The sequence below is a fragment of the Eleginops maclovinus genome, chromosome 11 (assembly GCF_036324505.1).
Source record: "Eleginops maclovinus isolate JMC-PN-2008 ecotype Puerto Natales chromosome 11, JC_Emac_rtc_rv5, whole genome shotgun sequence".
NCBI lineage: Eukaryota > Metazoa > Chordata > Actinopteri > Perciformes > Eleginopidae > Eleginops > Eleginops maclovinus.
This window is the reverse complement of record NC_086359.1, coordinates 7,687,784-7,703,162: the sequence shown is the minus strand read 5'-3', so window position 1 is coordinate 7,703,162 and position 15,379 is coordinate 7,687,784. Positions and strand designations below refer to the sequence as shown.

General features: G+C 42.8%; 1 protein-coding gene across 1 annotated transcript; it reads right to left on the bottom strand.

Moving 5' to 3' along the window:
• Positions 1–4,699: 4,699 nt before the first annotated feature.
• Positions 4,700–15,113, bottom strand: hunk (hormonally up-regulated Neu-associated kinase). The gene is made up of 9 exons (XM_063894256.1): positions 14,441–15,113; positions 11,490–11,782; positions 10,753–10,808; positions 10,254–10,389; positions 10,017–10,144; positions 8,396–8,522; positions 8,090–8,258; positions 7,768–7,930; positions 4,700–6,980 (listed from the first exon to the last, which is right to left on the bottom strand). Exons 1-9 carry the CDS (start codon positions 14,675–14,677, stop codon positions 6,226–6,228), a joined length of 2,064 nt encoding a protein of 687 aa, XP_063750326.1. The 5' UTR covers positions 14,678–15,113; the 3' UTR covers positions 4,700–6,225.
• Positions 15,114–15,379: the final 266 nt, after the last annotated feature.

The window sequence follows — 15,379 nt, the reverse complement described above, 5'->3', positions numbered from 1 at the left end:
GCTGTATCCAAGGGCAGGTTGCGATGGCAACTGAGAGCACGTGCTACGCTGAGTGCCTATTGCCATCTCGTCATCCTGTTCACTGCCGGAGGAACAGCCAGCCAGCTCGCTAGCCGGCACGCCTGTCAACAGACGTTATCCCCTGCTCATGCTCAGACTTACAGGGGGAGGAGTCCTTAGTGAACCCCCCACACACACACACACACACTAATCTCTGTGTGATGTTTTTCTCACTGCTAACCCCACCCTTGCCCATCTTTCTCCCTCCCCCTCACAGTTATTATCCCCTCCCTCAACTGCTGGGAAAAAAACAACAAACAGTCAAAACAACAACAAACAAGCCGGCATGGTTTTTGTTGTTGTTGTTGTTGCTAGTGGTGGTGTTGTCTTGATCCAGTCCTCCCTTTAGGATGCGGTGCACTGAGAGCGTATGCTGCAGGCTGGCCGGTCGTTTGCCCAGATGTGCGCTGTTGCACCCTGGCAGACGCTCCTGTTTATCTTCCTTTCAGAGCAGTTAAGGCTGTGTTTAGAGTCAGCACTCACTGAATGTTCTCTGAACTCATTTAGCTGTTTTATATATAGACATGGTGTTGCTGGATGCATTGCACTTATGAGTGCAATTATTGCACCGGTTTCTCCCCATTCACCCCTTAACTCTCAACCAATCATCACTCAAACCAGGACCAACGTAGAAGCGCACAAACACACACATGCATCAGTCAGCGCATCCACACACATTCTACAAGCACTCGGGGACAAAGGATGAATAATGCAGAGGTAGTGTCTGAGTGAGAGTCGCCTCCCCTCTTTCCCTCCTTTTCACCTTCCCCAAGCAATAAGGAAGCAATGTTGCCATGGAGGCAATGAAGCCTCGGCACGCTATCAGCCAATTACAGCTTTCCCTGTGTGAAACATGGAACCAATGGCAGCTCACCCTGATGCTGCTGTTGCCACAGACGGAGATCCTATTGGCTGAGCTCTGCTCTTTGATTGAATTTCTGATCTTGTTTTTGAGAGCAAAAATATCTCAAGGAGTGCCACCTGTTTGCCAACTTACAAAACATGTTGTTCTTTTCGAATATATGAAAAGGATTATTTTGTGTGAGAAAATGTTCTGTGTGTGGGTTTTAGAGACTTACATTCAGTTCCAATGTTGGTGCTGTAACAAAGTGAGCAAAGAGGAGAGGGAGTTTTCATCTTTAGGTACTGTTCAAAGATTGATAAACAACCATCATCTCAGTTATACACATTTTAATCATTACTCTTCTCTTGTATTTAATTGCAATTTTCTGCCCTCCAAACATTCAATTTGGTTTCCCCCTGACAAAAGAACCACACCCCACCAGTTGCTAATGTTTGCTCATGCTTGTTTATGACCAATTTCTGGGGTAACTCTATTATATTAGCTCTGTATTCTTTTGTGATTCGTCACAGTCTCTGATTGTTATTCAGCTGCGCCGTGCATTTAAGCTCCAGTTAATTAAGTAGAGGAAAGTCTGGGACAGAACTCCTGACTGGCTGCATCACCGCCTGGTATGGCAGTTGCACTGCCCTCAACCGTAAGACTCTACAGAGGGTGGTGAAAACTGCTCAGCACATCACCAGGACAGAGCTGCCATCCATGGAGGACCTCTACACCCAGCGGTGTAGGAAGAAGGCCGGTAGGATAATAAAGGACCCCCATCACCCCTGCAACAATCTGTTCTGTCTGCTGCCGTCTGGCAGACGGTACCGCAGCATCCGGACCAAGACCACCAGACTCAGGGACAGTTTTATACCACAGGCTATAAGACTGCTGAACTCCTGAGCTCTGTGAATGTCTACTCACATCTGTTTATGGTACACATATATATATCTGTTTATACGTAATATATGCATCTGTCCATACCTCCTCATTCAACGAGTAAAGTATTTAAATTACTGTACAGTGTTTTTAAATACTTTGTGTATTGTATATGTATTCCACATATGTATATATTTCACATCCTTAAATCTTTATTGTTATTGTAAATATTCTTCTCTCTTTTTGCACTATTTTATTTATCTTATTTGCACCATGTATGTTGAGTTGTTGGAGGAGCATGGGATATAAGATTTTCATTGCCAACATATACGTTGTATATGCTGTGCATATGACCAATAAAACCTTGAAACCTTGGAAGGGTACATTTCTCAAGTTAATCTCTGGAATCAGTAGGTGTAACATGATCTTGGGGTCAAAAGTGTTTGGGAAACTCAGCCCGGTCGGTCTTGCTTTACAAACGGTACCTCTTGAGTGAAGTGTGAAATCTCTGATAAGCCACAGCCTTCTATTTTCTTTAATCACCTTCATCTGTGTCTGAGATCGAAACAGGATCGACTGCTAGTCAGTAACCAAATAACCCAAATCCCCTATGAGTCGTCAAGCCTCGTCCTTCATTAAAAACATCTGCTTGTTTATTTACCACACATCTTAGTGTATATCGGTGTCGGCCAGGAAGTCTCTGACTCTCTACTCCTCTTCCTCTGCATGTATGGGAAGGTGGTAGTTCTGTGCGGTTGAACCAGGATGCTCAGGTTTTCAGTGTGTGGTTGAGATGCACACTCCCTGGTGTACGGCACTGGGATGCAGGTTAATAGTCTGTTTTTCACAGACACAAAGGCTCGGCTCGTTGCCAGTGATACCCTGGTGTGAGTGTGTGTGCATATATGTGATGAGATGGGGACTGAAAACAGGATTAGTGTCATCAGGATCTAAGCCTGAACAGACTGGCAGAAACAATTTCCTGATGTACAGTAAGTGGTCAGTATGGCCTGTCATTAAAGGTGATTTAAATATTAAAAACTGATTTGTGTGTTTAAAGACAATTTATGAATAGTGTTTGATGAGCATTAATGACTGCTGTTATTCAGGTAAGCAATTGGCTATTTCATTTTCTTCCAACCTTTAGAAAGGATCTGATTTAACAAATATAAAGCATACTTCGGCCCTCTTATTTACAGGTTTCAATCCAAACCCAAAGTGTATCTTGGTTATTATTGATAATTATTTTAATCACAAGACATTTTATATTGATAGAACAATATTAACATCCCAAATATTTCAGAAATATTTTGGGGGAAACCCGACAAACTTACTGCTTTCTAATATTTTATAACGGCTATGATACACAATATTAAAAGTCCCCTGATATGATTATAGTGAAAGATTTCGGCTTATTGGCTTCCCCTGCTGGGATGGCAAATGGGGGCGTTTGTTTATCACAGGACTTGTCATTGTAACTTGACCTGTTTACACAAAGATTAACGTCAAAATAATCTGCGGGTCAAGGAAAATAATTTTTCTTCTTTATCTCTTCAGTAGGGATTCCTCAAATAATGCTTCCTAAGATTAAATATTTATAGAGAAAAACTTGCCTCGGCAATCAGAATCCTCAAAAATGCAGAGTAACACTGCATGTTTTTCTTACATTTTCATTACTTATAAATCTGTCTGATACATTTCCCATTAAATATTTAGTATATAAAATGTGCAAAGGTAGTGAAAATGTCAATTACATTTATGGATAGACATGTTTTTTTATAAGCAACACATTCACATTGATAACAGGGAAGCAGCAAATCCCCAAATTAAACAAAATTCCGATAATATATTATTATATTATTTTCCACTCCTGCTTTATAAATGGCAAACAATTAATCAACACAATGATTACTCTTCTGCTATATAGCAGGATTTTGAAATAATTGCATGTCACCATCCCTCCCCACATGGATATGTTACTTAAAATATAACCACCTTACTATTAGGAGAGCCCCACTCTGTCAGTGGTTTGTGTGTGTGTGTTCACCTACTACAGGTGTCACAACAGAAGCACAGTACAGGTATGACCTGTACACACCCCATGGTGTACGCCATCCTTTCGCCCAGCGCTGTGGTTAAGCCACAGTACCCCAGACCGCCTGGGGATTTCAATAACTGTCTGTCTGTTTTTGGTAAACAAAAGGCTCCGGCTTTAATGCATTTTTGAGCCACTCTTGCCCCTTGGCTTTTATCGGCTTAGCCACGGCGATTAATCGGACAGCCGTGTTTGTGTCGGCCTGTGTGTTTGTCTCAGAGCTCTGGTGATCCCCCTTCTTTGTCTCGTAAGGCCAGTGTCACCCAAAGGGGTTTATGATGGGGGCCACAGCTGAGAAGATTAGTGTCTACAGTGTGTGTGTGTGTGTGTGTGTGTGTGTGTGTGTGGGGTGGGGGTGGGGGGGAGTGAGTGAAGAGGGAGGGGTCGTGATATGCCTGTATGTATTAGTCCCAAGGATCCTTCAGCTGTTCCAAGGGTGTGTGGTTTTTTTCTTTTTTTACCCACCACAGGTTTCCCGTGGGAAATTTATATGGTATGTGAGACAAGTGGCACATTCAGGTTGTAAAGTAACATAGACCCCTTCCACAGCAGAGGACACATTTTATTAAGTGGTCCTGGAGCTGAGAGCTTTAGCACTAAATTAGACGCTTCAGGCATTGTGTAAATTACACATAAATTATCAAGATTCTGCGAAATTACTTCCCTAATTATAGTTATTTAAGTGTATTAATTCTATGTTTATTCAGCCAATAAAATTTGGAATGTGTGCACTTAGCACATGTAGAGAAAGCCAGACATGTGAAAGAACAGACAGAAACATAATGGATTTAGTATAAATATTTAAAATACTTTATACAGCATAGAAATCTCTCGACACTCAAACAAAACCCTCCGTTACAAAATCTTACAAAAGACCACCCCCCCCCTCAAGTCTGTATCAATCTCAGTATCAACCACAAAAAAGGTAAAAAGACGTAAGTTCAAATGTTGACGCTACAGTTGGACTCGTGAAACTTTGCATGCAATTTTTTTTTCATTTCGACAGGAAGAGATTCATTAGTATCTTAACAGTGAGAAGCCTCATGTGCCAGTGGAAGCCTTTTCGTCAAATTGTTTTATGGCGCAAAGGTGCAAATAGATCAATTGTACAAACATTTTTCAATCGAACTGAATAAGTGACAGGAACACACGAGTCGTACTGTTATTTACAAGCACAATTTTCACGTTGCTCTCAGAGAGCTCTTGGCAAATACTCGTCATTGCAGTTAACACTTAAGACTATTGCACAAACTACAGCATTAAGACAAAAGGAAGTGAATTATTTTCATGGATGTGACACGATTCTTCTACGTTCATTACCTCAGCCTTTGGCGAGGTTCCTAAGTTTCATAAGGCTTTTGATTCTTTTTTTTTAAAATCTTTTTTTTTTGTTCCCAAAGCTTACTATGATCAGGTTGTGAAAGTCATAACCAAGACTTTGACAGTTTCCCTGTGGGTCGTGGAGATGATGTAACACTAGTATATAAAAAGTTATAGCTGTGAGTTATTATCACTGTTGAGTGATAGTTTATGAGACCGCTATAAAAATTGAGAGGACGACTCGTCTCTCGGTGTCTACTTCTATCTCGGTGTGTGGATACTAATGGCACTAACGCTCGTACACTGCAACACTGTGGCAAAATCCACACAAGCAAGTCACAACTTACTGCTGTTTTACATTAATGTATGAATAATGCAGTGAGGTAAGAGATGGTACAAACACACATTGTTACTACAGATTTGGTTTCAAGGAATAGTGCAGTGAGCTTCTTCGTCCAGCCAGCTTTGAGGATACAGTGGCAGCTGGCTGGAGGTCAACGGGTTTTTAGAGAGTGTTTTCACAGAGACAAAACATTTATACATGTAATCAAGGTAAGGGTAAGAGTTGGGGTCTGTTAGCTGGTGTGAATCAGTCTACGGCTCAATTAGTAACCAGTTACAGCAATACTACATAAGAGAGTACCTCTTAACTCAGTTTATAATACAGTGTTTTGCGTGTGTATGTATGTGCATGTGTGTGTATTACATCCGTCCCATGTCCACTCTGTATCTAGGCCACAGTGAAGTGTATTCATTGCTTAAGGATCAATTTCCAATCTCGTATTCTCAGCGCCATCACTTCTTATTACATTATGATAGTGGTGACTAGGGATACGTTATTTTTTACTGTCACTCAAACCTCCTTTTTGTTCTTTTTTTTCAAGTCTGTCTTGAAAAGTGGCTCAGTTGCAATAAAGGGACAGTTCACATTTCAAAAGGCCGCTCTGGAAGACCTCTCCAACTTAAACAAATGTTGAGAGTGGCCTTGAGTTCAGTCTGTCTTTTTTTCATTCTTGCCATGTATCCCTCAGCAGAGGGTCTTAAGTGCACCTGAAGCACAGAGGAGAGTCTGCATGGGGTAAGGAGGGGGTGACACCACTTCCTCAACCACTTGTTCTGGCCGGAAGGAGAACGGCTGCAGTTGGACTTTCTTCTTTAGGATCTGTCCGATTCCCATAGAGGGGAACTTGCTGCGGTGCGTTGGGCTGTCTGGATCGCTGCTGCTGCTGTTGTTGTTGGAAGGAGGACTGAATGCTGAGGTGGGGTTGAGGGCACTGAAGGCTGACTTCGGAGGGCTGAATGCTGAGTTCCCTGGGGGGCTCCCTATAGTGCTGGGAGGGCTGCCGCTGGTGTCAGAAGATGCGCCCCAATCTGACGAGATGCTCTTCTTGGGCTGCGGGTTGACAATTAGGACAGGAGGACTCGGGATTGTGGCCTTCTTCAAGTATGAGGAGTCGGGTTGGAAGGCAGAGACGTGGCGCGGCGGGGACAGGGTCCCGTTGGTCAGCTTGTACCAGGGTGAGCTGGGGGTGTCTTCAATTTGCTCAGCTTTGGAGAGCGAGCCGAAGGAATGCATGCCGATCGGTGATGGTGCTGGCGGGGCAGGTATGTTGTGTTCTGGGCTTGTATTGACTTGTGGGAGAGTGGCCAAGCGCCTCCGTTGCTGAGGGGTGTTGGAAAACAGAGGTTGGATCTCTAGGTATTCCATGGAGGAAGAGGCGACTGTTCCGGGTGGGGCCAGAGGTGAATTACGATGGCCACCAGTTATGGCACGCAATATACCTGAGGAGGAAATTAGAAGCATTTTAGTTTTGGAACACTGTCACTCTCATATTAGATTTGGTTTCACTGCATATACAACTGAGTAAAGCATTGAGAACAGCATATACTTTCAGCGGAGTCTATATGTCTGTATGAATCATGTCAGTGAAAATCCTCTGTATGTAACAAGCAGGTGTAAAAGGTACAAGAACATTCTGTACAGATTACATCTGTGTGAAGACTGACTTAGCCTGACATGCTGGATCTGGAATAGCCTATGGCTTTTTCTTTACAGTACCTCTTTTAGGAAAAGGAGTTTATCACTTGCAAGCTCTTCTACAGAGTGTTTATGACCACCTATCATTATCTGTTAGAAATCACTGGCCTAGTTATTTTATTTTTTTGATAAAACATTGACAATGCTGCTGTGTTGCTAGATCAAATTTAGATCAATTCCTAATAGTATCTTCACTGTTCTATACTGTTTAGTAATTTAATCTGGCTGACACCAGCTAAATTACATTTTAAAAAGGTTTGTGTTTGCCCTACGATTGAATGGCAACCAGGATGTTTCTTCTTATGGGTGGATGGGTGGGTGGTTGGATGGATGGATGGATGGATGAAGGGATGGATGAAGGAATGGATGGATGGATGGATGGATGGATGATTGGACAGATGAACTGGTAACTACGCAAATGTAAAGAACATGCATTTTCAGTCAACTTACACTGTATAAATAAAAATAAAGCAGTACTTTTGGAACACATATACTGTATCTTGTTATCTTTTGCACCATATGACCCCTCACCTGTTCGGTGTTTCTTCTCCTTGCTGTGCCCCTTGGCAATAGCCAGGTAGACGGGCGTCTGCTTGGGCGGGATGGTGAGCTTGTCGACGTGCTTCCTCCACTGGGTCTGGAAGTATTCGCTTTTCTGCTTTTCTCCTTTCTTTTTTTCTTGACACTGCATCTCCTAAACAGCAAGGGCAAAACCGCAAATTATGACAAACCTGTTTCTGTGTAACTAACTTGACACACGTTGCTCACTTTAGAATTCCACTTTTATTACGTTTTGTTTAATAGTTAACCATTTTTTCTTGCATGCGACAGATGTTAGCAAGGATTTCCTTACCCTGTATTCTTTAGAGAGTCTCTTCATTTTCTTGTTGAGGAGGAAGTAGACAGCCAGAGTGTGGCATGCGCGGTTGGTGAGGACGGCGCTCAGCACCTCACTGTGCTTGTAATTCATCTTCTCCGTCATATGCAGCAACACTGTGTGGTTTATTTCTTCAATGTGGATCCTGGATACAGTAGGGAACGCAGAACGAGAAAGTTAATCCCTGGTGATGCTATACAATTGAAGGCAAAAAGGTTGCTCTATGTATGCTTGAACAGAAGACATGAGCAAAATACAACTTCTAAGTGTGTGTGAGCCTACCTGTTGAGGTACGGTGCCCCTGTGTTCTTGTTGGCCAGCTGTAGCCAGGAATCTGCCATCACTTGATGAATATTGGGACGCTTGTTGGGATCTGGCTCAAGAAGCTTCTTCAGAAGGCAGATGGCAGCTAAAACAGAAAGAGGGAGGATAAATATTCATAAGTTTTCTCAACTCAAGGACATTTTTATTTTTGGATTACATAATTTCTTCAGCACTCATCCTCCTTATCCGCTTTCATTCACGTATAACATAAGACGGATAAGATGACACATCCTTGTCATTGGATTGATAATAAGTTACATAACCGGGTTGAGTCATCCCTCATTGTTGTTCGAGTGAGACAAGAGACGCAAGTACAAATTGTGGTGAGCGTCACTATTTCCAGCAAAGCATAAACACACTTTTGTTCCTTTGCCAAAAGTTTCCCTTTATTTCTTAATGTTTCTTTACACAATATTAGTTAAAGCTCAGTATGAATAAGTAGCTTCAATATGGCTAAAAAATATATACAAAATATATTGAAAAATAAATATATTCTAATTTTACAAATGAATAACGGCTACAATGAATGATTTCGAGGAATTGTGCGCTGCAATCTCTGGAATTCTGACAGGAAACCCTGAGGCAAATAACAATAATAATAATAAAAATAAATTACTACTTTTCATGCAGTGCCAGTGACTTGACAGGAACCTGTTTGGTGAAACTTGTTTTTAACTATGAGCAAACACTATTACTGTTTAGTAAAACTCTGCCAAATACTTCTGAGGCAAATAACATAAGCTATTTCTCCTTTTCATGCAGTGCCAGTTACTTGACAGGAACCGGGTAGGTAAAACATGTTTCTAATTATAGAGACACAAACATGGTTTACTTGCACCTGGTGTTTACTTGTTGATGATTCCTTTACCTCTGCTTTGACCACCAATGTCCTTGAATTTCAACTAAACATAAATATTACCATTCAGATTTACCGCTGCGTTAAATTTGTGTGTCAAGTTCATTCTTTAGAAATGCTTGTCATTGAGGAATCAGTTCCAGTTGGATTTTTATGCGCATGTGCATCCTTCCACTCACCAAGGGTTTTATTTCCATAGTAAACTCACTGACTGTTTGCTTAATCTAAGTAAGCAGGGAGTCTGACTGCTGCATTTCTCTCAAGAGTCTTAAGAAATGTAATAGAGCCCTAATCAATTAGTCTAACTGATCTGATTGCATAGTTCTCTCATTTGTTTGGAATGAATGAAATGTGTATGTCAGAGAGATTTAATTAGGGCATTTTAAAAATCCAAACCAAAGACTCACAAAGACAGATTACCTACATTTCATTCCAACAACATAGATCATCTTATTATCAATTTCATCTCAACCTGTTTGCCTTCTCTTGACACCTTGACACCGGACCGCCAACATTCTTTCCCTTCACGTAAAAACATCGCCTGATATGATCTTGTTTTCAAGTCTAATATGTTTGTCAGCACACTCTTGTCAGTTTTACCTTGGGCATTGACATGTAATGAAAATAGGGTAGATGAGTTTGTTGATTGATACATTTTCTTCTCGACTTTAGATTAACGCCTTTTAGTTGAGAATTTATAACACAATTGTGTCAAGTTTTTACCTGTGCAAAGGGAGGGAGGTAGAGGGTTCATCTCCTTATCCACCATCTTCTGGTGCAGGGCTCGGAGACTGAAGGGCTCCACGGTGAACGGCAGAGTCCCAGTTAACATCGCATACATGTTCACACCACTGGAAGATCAAAATACACACTTCAGCTCGGAATGCACGTGAAATAGATGTATTTCAATACACTGATATCTGGCGACATACATTATATAAGAAAGAAGTATGCACTCACATGGACCAGACATCCACCTTGGGCCCGTACTTCTTCCTGGAGAGCAGCTCGGGGGCAGCGTAGGCGGGACTTCCACACTGGGTGCTGAAGGGGTCCGAGTATCCCAGGATGCCTGCGCAGTTACTGAGGCCAAAATCTAAAGGACGGAAGAGGTGGGGTGAGTGTTTTTTCTGGGTTTATTACCGTCTTTTCAGCTCACTTCTTAAACATGTCGCCCCGTCAAAGCGTTACACACACAAATGGAAGCAAATTAGCACTATGGTGCGAGCTCGTGAGGCATTTAACAGGATAATTGCTCTTCAACACATGCGGGACGCTATGCATGTCAGGCTCTGACTAAGAAAAATGTAATTCTGTAAAGTCACTGACAACAAAGGCTTTCTTTTAGCATTAGCTGTTTGAATTGTTCCTGTTCTTTTATTGTGGGAAATGTATTTGAATTTCTCTATAATAGAAAGAGAGGTGAGTTTGTTTCTGTAAAAGTTAGTGTTTGATTTACCTATGAGCTTTATGTTGTCCTGCTCATCCAACAGGAGGTTCTCTATCTTCAGATCCCTGTAAAACAAAGATTCAGTGTTAACACTTATCTAAGCCACACATCATCACACAATGCATGAGCAGTAGGAGAGGTCAGCACCCCCTCTTTTCAATGTGGGTCACGCTGGGTGATTTTCAGGGTCTATTGTGTGCCTGCAGATCCCTCCTCAGTCTTATAAATCCTGTTATATAGTTATCTACATGGGCCAGTTCACCATGACAGAAATTTAGTTCCCAGAGTCCCAGATAAATAATTAAATTTTCCTAGGAAGAGCTTTGTGTATTGTATATCTGGAATTTGATTCTGATTCAGTTTATGTTCCCCCCCCCCCTAAATATATTCAAATATTTCATCACAAGATGTAACAATATTTCGTCGGAGAAATGCACAGGAATTATCCTTGCACAGTGCATGAAAATTCAGCTCTTTGTAAAATCGTATTTATTTTTTAAGAAATGCTTAGCCGCTTTCTTTAAAACCTCTTAAAGCATGGCAAATGTGGTTATTCGTGGAGTGCACAACACAGACTTAACATACACTTTGAGAAAGAGGATCATTAAATTAAGCTTTAACCCACAAATGGCACAAAGCTCTTTGAGCTATAGGAGGCACAGACAATATTTCTAAAGACATTTAACTTCTGCTCTATCTTTGGAGAGCAATGTCTGTGTGGCTCATTATTTTAAGTGTTTATTTACCTGTGCACAACACCCGCCCTGTGCAGGTGCTCAACGGCCAGTACCAACTGACGGATGTATTTCTGAGTCTCCCTCTCATCCAGGCGTTTCTTATCATAGATGCGGTTCATGAGATTCCCGCCGGGACACAGCTCCATCACCAGGTAGTAGCTGTTCTCCGTCTCCAGGATGTCTAGCAGTTGCGTGATGTTGGGGTGGCGGATCATCTGCTGGATGTGGCCCTCCCTCCGCAGGTTTTTGGTCACATACGAGTCCTTCTTGGCCTTCCGTTTGTCAATCACCTTCACCGCCACCTGGAGAAAATGACACGGGACACAGAAAGCTATTAGATGAGGAACTCATTTTAGCAAATGCATTGACTTTAGTTTGCGCCATATGATATTGTGAATAATACCCATGGAGAATGAAGCACTTGTGCACTGCTATGCTTTCGGAAGAGGTTTCAAAGAGAGTTGCAGCGTAACAGGTGACAAGCTTCTCCTTCTCCATTGCGGACTATATAACACAACACTGACCTCTCCCTCACAGCTGCTCCCAATGTGGGGCAACCCAGGCGCTATAGGGCCCTGAGGCGGCAGCAGAAGGGGGAGGTATGTGTGTGTTGGAGGGGTAACTGAACCATCATAAACCAAGGGAAAAACAAATGTTACCCTATCTGTTGAAAAGGTGCTAAGGCCAAATGGACAGATGATATTTCCCCATTTGCCACAGAGTTTAGTTGTAGTTAAAAACACGTAACATAGAAGGGCTCAATATCTGTCACAGATGGGCTGTGAAGGAAAGATTTTCTGGGCATACGTGTTAAGTTTTCTTCCTTCAATTACTCATCCCAGTGACTTCACTCTATGCTTCTCTGCCCTTGTTGTTTCATTGGAGGAAAAGCTTCACTCTCCTCATAAAACCTGGAGAACATGTCCTTTATGACAAACACGTCCCTTTGTGGCTAATTACATTCAATAACATGCCCATCTCCTTTATTTCATCCTCTGCCCGTGTGTCTCCTTGTACCCTGTCTAGACTGAGTTCAAGAGCATAGCTACCATACACTGCAAATCATCTCAAGGAGAGCCCACAGACATAGAAAGGCATGACCGGCCAAGCTAATCACCATATCCATTAATGAAATGGTGAGGGCCAAAGTGGCTGTGTGTATGTCCTCTCTTTCTTCTGTCCTTCAGCTTGTCTTTCTTTTATACCTTCGTCCTTTCATCTCTGATAATTGATTCACCTCTGAAAACCTTTTTACAACTGCTAATTAAACCTGGCCGTATATATGCGTGGGTGGAGCTGTCACAATACAGTAATATATGGCCCATGTTTACGCCAAGCAGCGTGGATAAGAGAAGGGGTGTAGGGTGTGTAGGGGGGGGGATGGGGCACTGTATTTACAGTAGGCTAGTCTATATGTGAAGAAGGGGGGGGGGGGGGATATAGAGGGGGAGGGGTGTGCCCAGCCGGGGGGCTTCTGGGGGATTCAGTTGTTTATCAGGCGCCCCTCAGACAGAAAACGGGGGAGGTGGGGTGGTATTGAGGGGAAAGTGGGTTACAGACATCAAAAACATGTGCATATGACCTCCCAAGCCCCCTGACCATGACATCCCCATCCCTCACCTCTCCTCACTTTCAAACCCCCCTGCTTGGAAACACACTGTCTCTCATCCCCGCATCCTCAATGGCTTTCTAGGGATGATAATTAAAAAAAAGGCCCTTTAATGTATTTTCTTCTCCCCTTACTACATTGTTGCTTGAATAAACTCCCTTGCCCCCTTCAAGAGCCTGTAAGACTCTGAATGAGAGAGAGAGTGTAAAGAGAGAGAGACCATGTGCTCTGCTTGGTTGTGTGATTGCCAGTGTTTGCATCATCCTCAACAAAGGGAGGGAACAGGAGAGGAGCGCTTTCTTTTCTCCTCACAGCAAACGGGAAGGGAGGAGGAGGGGGGCCACAGGATAAGGTAATGTCTAATATGCTAAATATATTCAGTGGCATATATTCTGTTGTACATGTATACATACAGACATGGGTCTACATGTAGGGACACATGAAGAAAAAGGGGGGTACTTGTTTTCGAATATGCAAATGCTCTGGCTGCCCCTCAAAAACAGCCTGAGGAGACAAAGACAACCAGTGGCCAATGGTGGTCCATATCAAAGCCCTGCGCTGGCAGAATCCTAATGAGGCTGAAGCCCATTTATCAACGACATGATTTCATATGCAAGCAGCAGCTCTGCTCCATAGGTCGGCCAATTTCCCTCTCTGTTCCTATCACAGGCTTGCGCGCTCACAGTGGTGAGCTCACCACCACCAGCAGACAAAGGAAGGTTCAGGAAAAAGCCACAGACCACACAAGGTATCCAACACATGTAAGGAAAACACAAGCAGCTCTTCCTGTTTCTCCAACACACACAAAAAGTAAATATTGTCACAGGAGCTTGGGTAGAAAACAAGCCCTGCTGTGCATATGGTGAGTTCAACAGCTGGTGATGCTGCATGAGCTCATTAACAAAGCCTTCCATTGCAAACAACACTTTCTCTACGGAGTATATTACTTATTTGGAATATGTGCAACAAAAATGTATAGCCAAACTGTCAATATAAACAGGTGAGGGTTTTTGCTTGGCTGACAGGCACGTAGGGGTCAACAGATAGCTGACACTGTCCACTGAAAGGAAATGTGAAATACCAAAAGGCTACCCATGCTGCGTGCGTGCCACTCATAATCTAATAAAAGATAGGCTAAACCACAAAGAACCAACATATTTTCCTACAGAAAAAAAGTGTATTATTTCACAAGAGTTGTGTTTCCCAAGCTCAAGAAGTCAGGAGGATTACATTAACTTTAATTCTGTGATATATGATAGGATCATAATACATTGGTAAATAAAGAAAGACAACATACAACTCATTTAACCAAACCATGTTGCATTTAGACTTAGTGACCCCACAGTCTTACCTTTTCCCCAGTCATCGCATGGAGCCCTTCTCTAACTTTGGCGAAGGACCCTTCTCCCAGCTTCCTCCCGATCAGATAGTTCCCGACCCGTTTGGTGTGATAGAAGGTCTTCAGGATTTCCGCCGCAGGACTGCATGAGGCCGGGAGGATGTTCTCATTCCCGGCACTATTTGGGGTTTTACCCTCGTATAACCCGTGGCTGTTGTCTACTACCATGTCGCCGTCTGCAACCGGCATCACACCTCTCTTGTCAAATGTGCCCTTTTAAACAAGGGATACGACTAAGCAGCGTGTCCCTCTCCCACCTTAAAGGCGGGTATTAAATGCTTAACGTCCGGCAACGTGCGTAAACTCCGGTCTGTAAGCGTCTTGCCCCTAATAACAAATTAAGGGAACCGGAGATGCGCCACCTGTTCGCCCAAAGCATCCAGTGAGCACACTCAGCAGATTCCAATACAAGTCTTGATAAATGTATAGGATTAGATTGCAATGACACAGAAAAACGTCAGTCTCAATCATGGAAAGATATTTAAATGACGCAACCTGTCTTTAACTCTAATAGGGTTTAAAAAAAATCTGTAGCTCAGTCAGAGTTAGCGTCCCTACTTCATACATCTCCTGGATAGTCTGAGTGCAGGCAGCGTGTTTTCAGTTTGAACTGACTTTACCGGTCATATGGGTGGGCGTTTCTTAGTGTGAGGGTGACAGAAAAAACACACAGCCCCTCTTACAGTGGTGGTAGCCGGGGTACATTGCAATCCAATCAGCGAAGGCGGGCGGAGCACATGTGAGAACAAGGGGGATAACTCCACCCGGTACCACCGCACCGCATGTTGCGCTCGGATTGTACACAGCTATGAACAAAGATATTTGTGGGCGGAAAAAAGACACAGCATCAATGTGACTAAAAATATTGAGTTTTTTGGGGGGTATTTCCTG

Excerpts from the sequence above, each read along its gene's own strand:
- hunk (XM_063894256.1), bottom strand. The coding sequence starts at position 14,677 with ATGCCGGTTGCAGACGGCGACATGGTAGTAGACAACAGCCACGGGTTA. Across the intron at positions 11,783-14,440 it reads ATGCGATGACTGGGGAAAAG|GTGGCGGTGAAGGTGATTGA; the intron begins GTAAGACTGTGG and ends CATTTTCTCCAG. Across the intron at positions 10,809-11,489 it reads AGGGCGGGTGTTGTGCACAG|GGATCTGAAGATAGAGAACC; the intron begins GTAAATAAACAC and ends TTTGTTTTACAG.